At 40.4% G+C, this 13,489-nt stretch overlaps 1 protein-coding gene across 5 annotated transcripts in view; it reads right to left on the bottom strand.

Annotated features, from left to right (window-relative positions):
* Positions 1-13,489, bottom strand: part of CTNNA1 (catenin alpha 1) — a 315,972-nt gene that overhangs the window by 106,939 nt on the left and 195,544 nt on the right. For all 5 annotated transcript variants that reach the window (XM_021940205.2, XM_021940203.2, XM_021940206.2 and 2 more), the window contains 2 exons: positions 4,736-5,005; positions 1,848-2,051 (listed from right to left, as the gene is read on the bottom strand). In XM_021940205.2, coding sequence (XP_021795897.1) covers positions 1,848-2,051; positions 4,736-5,005 — 474 coding nt within the window. The remainder of the gene's footprint in view (positions 1-1,847; positions 2,052-4,735; positions 5,006-13,489) is intronic.

Raw genomic sequence — 13,489 nt, 5'->3', positions numbered from 1 at the left:
TTGGCCCAAGAATGTGACCAACCTCAAGACTCAAGGGATAGCTTACAGACTGATTAGAAGGCTCTAGAATAGAGCAATCGGAACAGATTTATCACATACTCCTTCCCACCAAAGTCTGTTTTTGAAGTGATTTTCTAATCATAACTACATCAGACACTTTTACACCATTTCCAGCACTACACATGATAGCAGATGACTGATCCACTTACCATGGGTTTTTGTTCCCTTGTTTAAGACTGCAACACTGTGAGCCATTCTGCAATATATCCATTTTTTAAAATATTTTCTAATGTTCAATCTTAGCTATGGATTCTTAAATGTGTCCCACATTTTCACTGTGACTTAAAAACCACTTTTTCCATTTGACTTAACAAAACATCTCATCTCATTTTTCTGAAGTAGACTGCCTATAATCAAAATATGGCTTTTTTTTTTTTTTTTTTGAGAAACTCTCGCTCTGTCACCCAGCCTGGAGCACAGTGGCGCAACTGTGGTTCACTGCAGCCACAACCTCCCAGGCGTAAGCGATTCTCCTGCCTCAGCCTCCCAAGTAGCTGGGACCAGGTATGTGCCACCATGCCCAGTTAACTTTTGTATTTTTTTGTAGAGATGGGATTTCACCATGTTGCCCAAAATGGTCTCAAACTCTTGGGCCCACGCAATCCACCCACCTCAGCCTCCCAAAGCACTGGGACTACAGGCTTGAACCACCATGCCCAGGGGGCAATGGCTTTAAAACATTCAGTATGCATCACTAATTTCACAATATGGTAGAAACAACATAAACAGAGGAAGGCATTCATCTTCACCCTAGGAATTCCACCATGACTTACCATCACCCATTAACTTTTACAGGCCTGTAAGTGAACAGACAAGGTGATGGCAAATGAACTAATGAGAAAGGACCAAGATTTTTTTTTAAGTGTTAAACAGGCAAAAAACACTAGTGATGACAACTACTTTGTATTGTCCTTCTTCCCCTTAAAAGTATTTCATATAATTTTTCCTTAATTTATTGCTAATTAGCCACAGTAAGATATTGAGTCCAAGGTCTAAATGACAAGAACCCTAAGCCAGCATTAAATAACCAGAATAGAAGAAGTATAAGGGAAGGAAAAAAAGAAAGACATACAGCAATAGAGAAAAATGGACAAATGCAGAATTTTCTATGGCCTTTAAAAAAAAAAAGTCAGGTATCAAATTTCATAGCCTGGGTTTTTACGCACAAACCTTAAAAATTCAAAAACACTATCCAGAGTTTGCTTCATGTAACTCTTCTTGGCAATTATCTACTCTTATGACATTCAATACGGTTCATGAAAAAACTTTCATAAACTATAAATACTGAAGAGGCAGGTTTTCAACATTCCCTTTTGCCCAAAATTAGACAGCCACCTCCTTGGGATAATGAAAGTTTAGTGGTATAGAAGGTCATTATTCTTTGGAGAGGCATGCTAAAATACTAGAGGTGAAGCATCACAATGTCTACAACTTTCTTCCAAAGGTTTCGGGGGAAAAAAGGATGTTTGTGTATATACACATATATACATATACATTTATATACACACACACCTACACATGTATCTACATGTTAACTGATGAATACAGATAAATTTCCTAGGTATTCACTGTATGATTTTTGTAAGTTTAAAATTTCTCAATAAGCTGGAGAGAGGAAAGAACCACTTAGCCATTTATCCATTCCTTAAAAAATCTGACCCACCCCCAAAAATCAAGGAGTCAAGGACATATTTGGTATTTATAGTGAAAACATCTCAGATCCAACATGTTATAGAAAACTCCTCATCCATAAATATCTTACTTTAAAAAAAAGCTGTCAAACTCACATTGCCCATGTACTCCGAAAGCAGGTCCTGCAGGGCCTGGCGGACAGCATTACACTCTGCCACAATTCGCTCACGACGGTCATCACGCGTGCAGGACGAGTCGGCCATCAAGGCAGCCCCACTAATGATGCTTTCCAGGCGCTCCTCCAGGGAAGGCCTAAAGCGCTCCTCGCTGAAGCTCAAGGGGTCCACAATGATTTGTTTCTGCAGAGAAAGTATTACCAAATGTTAGTACTCATCTCTGTTGCCTCCTTTATTCAAGGTGTGAAAAGTGATATTAGTAATATCAAGATTTAACACAAAAATTCCGACATCTGAAAGAAAGTTATACTTCTTAACAGATAAGGGGCTGTCCCACAGAAGTTAGCCTACTGTTGATCACTCCTCAAAGAAAGCACTGGAAGTAATGCTATGCAGCCAAACAGGGCATGATAAGGTATGATACCACAAATACAAATATATCACACTCACACAACTTATTCTGAACATCTAAAGGTAAACTTACATAAGACAAGCGATTCAAATCATCAGATGAGAATTACAAGGAAAATAAAAGTTACCTCTTACTTGCAGAATATAAAACTGCCTTGTGATATTTAGAACTGTTGCACCACAAAAAATTTAAAAATAAAAGCAAAACAGGCCAGGTGTGGACGATTGTTTGAGGCCAGTTCAACACCAGCCTAGGCAACAAGGCAAGACCCTGTCTCTACAAAAAAAATAAAGTAAGTTGGGCATGGTGGCACACGCCTATAGTCCCAGCTACTCAGGAGGATCACTTGAACCCAGGAGCTCAAGGCTGCAGTGAGCTGTGATTGTGCCATTGCACTCCAGCCTAGGTAACAGAGCAAGACCTTGTCTCTTAAAGTACGCACGCATGCGCGCACACACACACACACACACAACTGATTTCTAACCTTAAAGTTTCAGAAAGAAATGCATTTACAATGAATTTCCATCTATTTGCCTCATCTTACACATCTAATCAAGTTTTCTAAATAATTCAGTCTCAAATTTATCCTGTTACATCTAAATTAGAGACTTTCTTTCCTCAAAGACCTCTAGTATTCTGTAAGAGATGATAGCAATCCTCCCAAAAAGCTACGCTGTGAGGAAGAACTGCTCCAACAAGAATAAATCCTTTTTCTGTCTCCCCTTCCTGCCCGACTCCACTTACATCCAGCTTTTCTACTGCTTAGTGAGGTCTGGTCACAAGTAAGCTATAGGTACAAGGTGAAACATCGGCATCCTCAAGACAGCAGCTACTGGCCTCCCTCCAATTCCTCCACTTGATATAATTTATCCTCACACTGATAAATGTCTGTGCAAATATTATGGCTTTAATATTTCTTTACAGAGACTATGTCCTTATTGATTTCAACTTAAATGCCAAATTTTTTCTACCAAGACCTTGCCCTTTTCCAATAAGTATGCATTTCTTCCTTCCCTTCCAAAGAACCCTCAATTTTCAAACTGAACATGCAATACTTTCCGTTCATTTATTAACCTACATTTTAGCTGATCATTTTTTGTAAGATTAGGTTATTACAGGATTCCTCTGGTCAAAACTGAATACAAAATGCTTTCTGGCCAATAAAAATGAGAAATGAATGGTACAGAATTTTAAGAGTAACAGAGCCTCAACAGGCCTGAGATCATTTAGAACAAGCCCTCATTTTACAATGTTTAAATGTCCCTGAGAAGTTAAGCAGTTTCTGGTAGATACTACTCAACTCAGGGCAAAATGTGCTACTACCTTGAAAGATACCTAATACTGCCAAATTTTGATGAGAGGAAAAACAACATTGCTAGTAAATTTTAACATGCACCGTAAGAGTTTGTTATAAAATACTTTAATGTTTAAAGCTCCATGGTAAAAACTGAGTTCTAACACCATGATCTTTAGACTTAACACTGCCTTCTTGCTTTATGAAAAGTCTTAAATCAGCCATGCATATCAACAAGGATCAACTACCTAAGCGAAAGTGGCAAAAGAAAGAAAACGTAAAGGCAAGGAAAAACTTAAAAACAAAATGCACTCCATTGTATTTTTTTATTCTATATTTCATAGTATCTCTACTTTATGAAAGGATCCTGGTCACCTGGAACACAATTTCTGTTTTTTTTTTTTTTTTTTTTTTTTTTTTTTTAATTTGCCCCAAGAGTTACTTTTAAAGCCAAAAAAAAAAAAAAAACCAACTTATACTGCTGCCATCTACTGGAAGCCATGAGGCATTGTGGGTAGGAATTAAGAACACATAACCCACCAAAAAGTTAACCCTTAGAGTTGTGTACACAGGACAGACCTAGAGCATCATTTATGAAAAGTAATTATGATATTGTGCTAAGAAAGTATTTTAATCCCAAATTTGCTTCCACATGATTAAATTTCTGTTCATTATTCCAATTTAGTCATTGAAAAGAAGTATATCTAGGCAGACAAGAAAGATTAGAATGATGGTACTTTTGCTGCAGTCACTTATGATGTTTCTTTATCTCCCAATAGACCATGAGCCTCTAGGGAGCTGACCCTATGTGTACTTTGTTTCTGTATCTACCATAGCTTCACATCTGCCAGAAAGTCAAAATCTTGGTTGAAATGAACCAAACTCATATCCTCAGTAAAGAATGACCTCATAGGAAACGCAAGCTACATAAAAGAATCCAGAAGTTTAATTCAAACTAAAACTAAAAATAAAAATAAAAATAAATGTTTTAGGCCAAGTTAAAATCAAGTAGACTGATGATTCATAATTTATTTTGACTTAGATTACAGATCTAAGTGGAAATTGAGCTATCATCAGAAGTCTTGATCACTTTTCCCCAGACACCTTTTATCTTTTGGGGGATGGTCAAGAGCTGGAAATTTCCGCCCAAGCATAACTTACATCAAAGTTATTGAGTGCATATGCCAGTTCTCCTCCTCCTCCACCCTGGTGCTGGGAGGCATCGTCTGAGGCAGTGGCCTGGGCTGCATTGGAAATGCCTGTGACCGCCTGCTGCAGCTGCTTGTATATCAGGTCCCTGTTGGCCTTATAGGCTGCGACATCAGGGTGCTGTAGGCATGCCTGGGATGCAGTATAGAGGATCGGAACGTTCTTCTGCAGGATTCCTCTAGCTGCAGCCATCTGATCACGATGGCCAACATCTTTCAATTCCTACAAGAGCAAATAAAACAAGAAATTGAAGCACTCTTTATATGGGCTCTACTCATATAAAAATTTGTCGGTAAATGCTGAAAAGTTAGAATTTCTACTAATTAGACATATTATTTTCATATTAATCTAGTTGAGAGTCAATCACAAACAAGGCAGTATGGCTTAGCAGGTAAGATTCTGAGCTTTGGAATCACACAGACCTAGATCTGAATCCACCCTGCCCCCACCTCTACTTTCTCCTGGCTATTTTATGACCTTATTTTAAACCCTCGGGGTTACGTTTCCCCTTCTGTCAAAGAAAAGCAGTAATAGTACCCTTCTTATCATCGTTTTGAGGATTAAATGGGATAATGTATGTAAAGTACTTAGCACAGAACTAAATAAGGCATTAAATAAAAGACAAAACAAACTAACATCTTGATTACAACTCTATATAGATATATGTACCTATACCAACCAAAAATAGAAAAATGAATAGGTAAATTCAAACAGAGTTAAGACTTATTATGAGGATTATTTTTTATTAAGTTACACCATTATAAGAGTTTTGTGAAATTTGGGACAGGATGCCACAGGTATATATGAACTACATAACTAGGTGAGGATATGGCAAGGCCATTCTCACAAGCACATAACTCCTTCTCTCCCCCTCACCACCCCAAAGACCACTTTAGGACACAGAACCATACTTTTCTTACACAGTACATTAAACAGTTCACAGGTCACTAGGCCATAAAGTTGAGGCATATGTGCTTCATAGCCCCAATCGATGATTATAATACTCTGTACAGATACAGTCTTAAACTATTTTTTTTTTCCATTTCTTCTACCCCATAATTATAATCCGTAGTAAGAAGGATTTGAGGTCCTTGGCATCATTTCCACTAATGATGGCATCTACTTGGTAGGCTGAGTAGATATGCTAAGTGACAAATAAGTGATGCCAAAAATAAGCAAGATGGGAATGGGAAGTGGGTATTTCTGGTATCCTCCTTTCACTCACATTATTCAGAAGGGGAAAAAAAAGGCTTTAGTAAAAGTGGATCACCACCACAGAAGAAGAATACAGGTGATAACTCTAAATGATCACCAAATGGTAGCCCAACTCTATTTTACACATTAAAATGTCAACATTAATGTCATCAACTAAATCTTAAAGTATAAATTTAAACATTTTGAGTATTACATGTGTAAACAGTAAGGGAAAATTGACCAAGTTAGAAAGGACAAAGTCAATTACTCAATTAGCCATCTGACTTAGCTATTTAGTGGTTCATCTTTCTAGATGAGTTCCTAATTAGGCATTAGAGACACCAAACTGGCTTCCTTTTTCTGAAACTTCATCTCAGTATATATTTAGGTTTGCATCTTTATTCAAACCTTGTATAATATGACAGCTTACTTTTCCTCCTAGAATTCTTTTCTCGTTTGGAATCTAAATTTGCAAGTAATAGCTCACAGCACTCCAAATGCCCTGTAACACAGTACATTAGGCTAAACATTCAAAAACAGGACCCTGTAGATTTAAAGAATCAGTTATCATTTAAAGACTCAGGCTACAAGGGGCTATGACTAAACATTACACTTAAACAGCTGGTGCACATGTTTTGTGTGGCACTTTCTAAATGTCTTGCCGTCACCACAATCTGAGGGGCTCTAAAAGTTTTCTAGGAAGGCATTTGCCCTTAAGCACTTAAATTGTCTACTGTTTTATAAAAATGCTTTGCAATCAGCTGTGGCATTCCTCCTAAGTGTCTATAACCTAGATCAGCATAGCTTCTTATGAAGGTTAGTTACCAAAGAGACTTACGGTCATCTCAAGTTAGTAGGTGCAATAATTACTATTCAACACATGACTTTCCTAAGCCACTGCCTGATATGGTATTACCAACTTCTACTTTTCCAAAGGCTACATTAGGCTAAATATTCAGAAGCAAGACCCTGTGGATTTAGAGAATTGGTAATCATTCCAAGACTTGAGTTATGACAAGGAGCTAGGGTTAACCATTATGCTTAAACAGCTGGTGCATATGTTCTGTGCGCCATTTTCTAAATGTCTTGCCCTCAGCACACTGTGACAGACTTCTATTTACAAAGTATGAGGGATATATTTTAATCTATGATGAAAATAATAATGAAATACCATCATTTGTCCTGACTGCTAAAGTGTTCTTTTTTCTCTCTTCAGAACTGCTCTTGACTTAGCACAAAGAAATTAGATTTTGTTACATAAAGAAAACGGACACTATCACAGTACACCACTATTTATTGTAATAAGCATAATGATTAAAAGTATTCTTTTCAACATATATAATGCCAATAAGTAATCCAGATTACTGAGGAAACTGACCTATTAAGCAACATAATAGATTACTTATGAAAATAGAGTCACTTGGTCTACTTTAGCTTTCATAATCCCCAACTTTACCAACCCAGTGATGGTTCAAGCAGACTCAGGAACAGTCAAAGAACTGCTTTCAATGTAATCTGAATGATATCCCATGGATTGACCAAGAAATAGAAATTAACTTCTAAGCAATCTGTAACACTGCCTCTAACCAAGAGCTAAAAATTCAAGTGAAAGTTTCCTCTCATTTCTCTCTTAACAATATAAAATTACAGCCATAGATTTCTCTTGGATACAAATGGCTACACTTAAAAAAAGGGTCCGTGGTCAAACAATCCAACCAGTCCAAATTATTTACAAATAAAACACTGACAATAACATTACTATTCAGTGTTCAACTTTTCAGAAAAAATAATCACAAAAGGCAAGAATTCATAGACTAGGTAATAAATAAGAAGCATTACATTCTCATCAAATACCTCAATAAGCTCTCTGCACACAGATGGAGGGAATGTAAGCATCAAAGCATTATTACATCACTAGCATGTTGGGAAGCCAGAGTCGACAATGTGAGGCAGAGGTGGTCCTTCTCACAGGACCTAGGGTTGATGCCAACCCATCCTTACTTCTGCCGTCACTTTTACACTTACAGTCAAATAACGGCATGGAGCTAATGGAAATTCAACACTTCTAGTCAGCAAATAATATTCCAGCCACACTTAATTAGAAAGTAACTGATTAGCGCCACACTTAGAATCCAATTCCGGTACAGCAAAGTGGTTTAGTCACTCAGTTGTTAAACAAGTATTTATTGAACACCACTATATCCAGGCAATGTTCTAGGCAGTAGTGATTGTAGGAACAATTAAAACACATATCTCTGTCCTCTGCTGCCAAACAACCTGGGTTCAAATCCTGGCTCCACCACTAGTTAGATGAGTGACCTTGCGAGATTATATAACCTCTATTAAAATTAATATGCGACCAGTTATAGTATCTATCTCACATTATTTTGTGAAGACTAAATGAGTTTATGTTTACAAAGGGTTTAAAACAGTGACATCAGATGGCCAACTAGCAGCTCCTAGCATTCATCCCCCTCAAAACAACACCCGAAACGACTAAACAACTACATTTTAATAAAAATAACTGAGAGCACCAGAGCGCATCAGAGGAGTTACAGAAACCCTGGTGACAAACTCAGGCTGGCCACATGGAAAACAGAAGGAAACACCAGGCCTTCACCACCCTATACCCCAACCAGGATCACCTGGGAACCAGGACAAACCTCCCCACTGTGAGGAGGTAAGCAAGAGGATCTCAGCAACCCCCATCAACACCCTGGACACATACAGACCTCACCACTGTCCCTGCAGTTCTCACAGGCACTAAGCCCAGCTGAGGGAGCTGCCTAGAGTTCACACTGCTGTGCTCCCTCCAAGAAGGGGACAACACTGTGACCTGCCTTCTACAGCCCATGCAACTACTGCACTATACCATCTTGGAAATGGAACCATGGCTGGAGTGTTCTTGCTCCTGGTATGAGTAGCCACAGCTTCCCTTCATCCCCAAGGCTAAGTTACCACCAAACTGTCACGACCAATTAGGCAGACATCCCCAAGCTGCAAGCAACTGTTATACCCTTACTCATGGGGCCAAGGAGAGAGGAAGCCACTCCATCTACCCCTCTTCTCTCCCTGTATTAGCCCATTCTTGCACTGCTATAAAGGACTACCTTTACAGGTTTAACTGGCTCATGGTTCTGAAGGCTGTACAGGAAGTATGGCTGGCGGTGGATGGTTCAGGAATCTTACTATCATGGCACAGAGCAAAGAGAAAGGAATCATGTCTTACATGGCCAGAACAGGAGGAAGAGAGCAAAGGGGGAGATTTTAAACAACCAGATCTGTGAGAACTCACTCCCAAGAATAGCAAGGGGGAAATCCCCCTGCACCCCCACCCCTGCAATCCAATCACTTCCTACCATGCCCCTCCTGCAACAAAGGGGGTTACAATTAGACATGAGATTTGGGTGGGGACATAAATCCAAATAGTATCACTCCCATTCCAGGGAAAACAGTACCTTCACCGCTCAGAGGAGTCACCCCACACTAGTGCCCAACCTGAAGCAGTGCCCTGCATCCAAGGAAATGGCACCCAGAGCAGTCACGTATCCATATACTTTAGCAGAAGTGCCCTGCATCCCAAGGAATCTGTGCCTGGACTGTCCAGAAAATTCAAGCCCACCAGGCCTGAGCTGAAGCAGCACATTGCCCCCTAGGGAACTGGTGCCCTGAACCAGCTGAGCATCCCAGGGCTGAGCTGACATAATACCCTGCATCCAAGGGAAACAAAGCAGTGGCTGAGCAGAGACATTCACCCTACAGGCCAAACAACTCTAGTATTCTGTTTCCCTAAAGTTGGATCCCCTAGAGTGTGAACTGCTGAGACACTCCTCTCCTTGCAGAGTAGAGTAATCACTGTGCTGTTCCCTCCCCTCCCCAGAGCCCACACAACAGCTGTGCTCTGCCATTCTGGGATATGTGCTGCTGTTGCACCTGGCTTCACAGAGCCTAGGATACTGCCAAGCTCCACCATCCAGGGGCCTAGAGTCACTACTGCATGGTGCCTCAGCCTCTGGGCTCCAACTTGCCACTGAGCCCTATTGGCTCAGGTTCCCAAATTGTAGCTACATACACCCTGCTCCCTAGGCCCAAACCTCCAGAGCACCCCTTCTTCCCAAGGAAGGAGTAGTAGTACAGTAGTACAGTCTTCATGCAGCTTCTTCACCTGTGTTCAATGTCAGCAGTAACTTTGGGTGCCTCAGTTGCCTAGGCTGTAGAAGTTTGTGGTAGTTGTAGTCTTGTATGTCCTTGGTGTCAAGGGTACCTAGAACCCAGTGCCACAGCAGCTGCTTATACATTATGTCATACCTGACACAAACAGTGATCCCCTCAGCTAAGTCTCCCTACTGTGGGAAAAACAAGAAGAGGTGTCAAGGGTTTCCCATCATGCGAATTACAGAAGGAGAAAAGAAAAGGCATAGAAAACCTATTTAATGAAATAGTAACTGGAAACTTCCCAAGTCTAAGGAGAGATATGGACACACAGATCCAAAAAGTCCCCAAAGAGACTGAATTTTAAAAGTAGTTATAGTTACTGGGTAGTTGTACACCCAAGGCACATTATAGTCAAATTCTCAAAAGTCAAAGACAAAGATAAAATTCTAAAGACAGCAAGAGAAAAGCATCAAGTCATATGAAAGGGAATCCCCAATAGAATAACAGCAGATTTCTATGCAGAAACCCTACAGGCCAGGAAAAAGCAGAATGTTATATTCAAATAGACAAAAAGAATTATATAAACTAAAAATCCTCTGCACAACAAAGGAAACAATCAACAGAGTGAACAGTCAACCTGAAGAACAGGAGAAAATATGTGCAAACTATTTATCTGATAAGGGATTAATACCCAGAATATACAAACAACTCAACAGCAAAAACTCAATCTGATTTTAAAATGGGCAAAAGTAGCCGGGCACGGTGGCTCACACCTGCAATCCAGGTACTTTGGGAGGCCAAGGCGGGCAGATCACTTTTGAGGCCAGGAGTTCGAGACCAGCCTGGCCAACATGGTGAAAACCTGACTCTACTAAAAATACAAAAATTAGCTGGGTATGGTGGTGCATGCCTGTAGTCTCAGCTACTCTGGAAGCTGAGGCAGGAATCGTTTGAACTCGGGAAGCGGAGGTTGCAGTGAGCCGAGATTGCACCACTGCACTCCAGCCTGAGTGACACAGTAAAACTCTGTCTTAAAAAAAAGAAAGACAAGGCCGGGCGCGGTGGCTCAAGCCTGTAATCCCAGCACTTTGGGAGGCCGAGACAGGTGGATCACGAGGTCAGGAGATCGAGACCATCCTGGCTAACACGGTGAAACCTCGTCTCTACTAAAAAAATACAAAAAAACTAGCCGGGTGAGATGGCGGGCGCCTGTAGTCCCAGCTACTCGGGAGGCTGAGGCAGGAGAATGGCGCAAACCCGGGAGGCGGAGCTTGCAGTGAGCTGAGATCCGGCCACTGCACTCCAGCCTGGGCCACAGAGCCAGACTCCGCCTCAAAAAAAAAAAAAAAAAAGACAGACAAATGAGCTAAACATACATTTCTCAAAAGAAGACATACAAATGACCAACAGGTATATGGAAAGATCCTCAACATCACTAATGATCAGAGAAAAGCAAATCAAAACCTCAAAGAGGTATCATCTCATTCTAGTTAGAATGGCTATTAGCAAAACGAAAGGAAAAAAAAGCTGGTGGGAATGCAGGGAAAGGGGAACTCTTATATACTGATGGTGGGAATGTAAATCAGTATAGCCAAATACATAAAACTGTATGGAATTTCCTCAAAAAACTAAAAATAGAACCATCATATGATCCAGCAATCCCACTACTGGGTATCCAAAGGAAAGGAAATCAGTATGTCAAAGAGAGACGTGTATTCCTTTGTTTATTGTAGCTCTATTCGCAATAGCCAAGATACGAAATCAACATAAGTGTCCATCAACAGACAAAATGTGGCATATATTCACAATGGAATACTATTTAGCCATTTAAAAAAGACAAAATTCTGTCATTCGTAGCAACATGGATGAGTTTAGAGGACACTATGGTAAGTCAGATAAGCCAGGCACAGGAAGATAAATACCACATGTTCTCACTTATATGGAAGCTTAGGAAGTTGACTCATAGAAGTGAGAAAGGGTAGTAGGGAGAGGCAGGTAGCCAAAGCTCAGTTATCAGATACAAATATACAGTTAAATAGGAGGAATAAATTCTACTAAAGGAGGCCAGTGGACAGTGCCCAAAAGAAAGAATGAAGTTTCCATCAGGCTGGGTGGGCCCTTTGGATAAAATGAGTATTTGTTTAATTTCCAAGAAAAGCATTAGTCTACTGTAATATACACCAAGGCCCAAGTCCATAAAAGGCCATTTTGTGAATAGGGGGCACACAGGTGCCCATAACCAGTCTACTCAGTGAATTCTCTTTTAGGAGGCTAAGTGTAAAGAATTAGGCCCAAAGAAAACTACAAATGACCATGACTTACTATAAACCCAAGAAAATGGGAATACGTATCATTCAAAATCCGGGCAGAAAAAAATAAGTAAAATCAAATCAGGTGACTCAAAGGCAGTTTAGAGACTATGCTATTATACAAAGGTATGGGCAAAATACAGAGAAACTACAAAGCTGGTAGGACACTTAGGCATGAAGGGACAAGAGGAGGCAGCAGTTACCAAAACCAGGGAGCAAGATGTGTAGAGAATGCCACCAGACAGGAAAGGCATCACTTTTAGCAACCCAGGGCACCCAGCAGGAAAGAGGCCTGAGGGTAACGACATAGCATCACTCTATATCTCCTTTGACCTCCTGCTGGTGCTCCCACTCACCAAGCCCAAGCAGGAGTTCACGAATGAAATCCAGGCAGGTTAGGTTCCTGGGGCAGAGAACAGGGTAAACAAGGGTGGGAAACAATATGGAAGGGCAAACAGAAGATTATCCAGCATGTATATAATAATTCCAATATTTCTGTGACATCTTATTTCAGAAAACTTTGGCATTTGCTATTACTTTTTTTAAAAAATACATGAAAAAATACATAAGGGATTATGTTCAAGGAACTCTTCACAGATGCATGGCACAAGGTATTAAAACTTAGGCATTGAGAAGTATTTGGCTTTGGAAGAAAAAAAACAAGTCAGGTAGCATTACTTTCTAGTAAGTTTCTTGAACAGCATATAAAATTCCAGATGATGCGTGGTGGCTCATGCCTATAATCCCAGCAATTTGGGAGGCTGAGGCAGGTGGATCACGAGGTCAGGAGTTCTAGAGCAGCCTGGCTAAGATGGTGAAACCCCATCTTACAAAACACAAAAATTGGCCGGGTGTGGTGGCAGGCACCTGTAGTCCCAGCTACTCGGGAGCCTGAGGCAGGAGAATAGCTTGAACGCAGGAGGCGGAAGTTGCAGTGAGCCGAGATTACACCACTGCACTCCAGTCTGGGCGACAGCGAGAGTCCACCACAAAAAAAAAAAAAAAAAACACCATCTATTTACTTATTCCACCATTTTGCAATGACGCA

This window comes from Papio anubis, chromosome 5, assembly GCF_008728515.1.
Source record: "Papio anubis isolate 15944 chromosome 5, Panubis1.0, whole genome shotgun sequence".
NCBI classification, from domain to species: domain Eukaryota; kingdom Metazoa; phylum Chordata; class Mammalia; order Primates; family Cercopithecidae; genus Papio; species Papio anubis.
The sequence above is the reverse complement of the archived record's forward strand: the minus strand, read 5'-3'. Positions and strand labels throughout refer to the sequence as shown.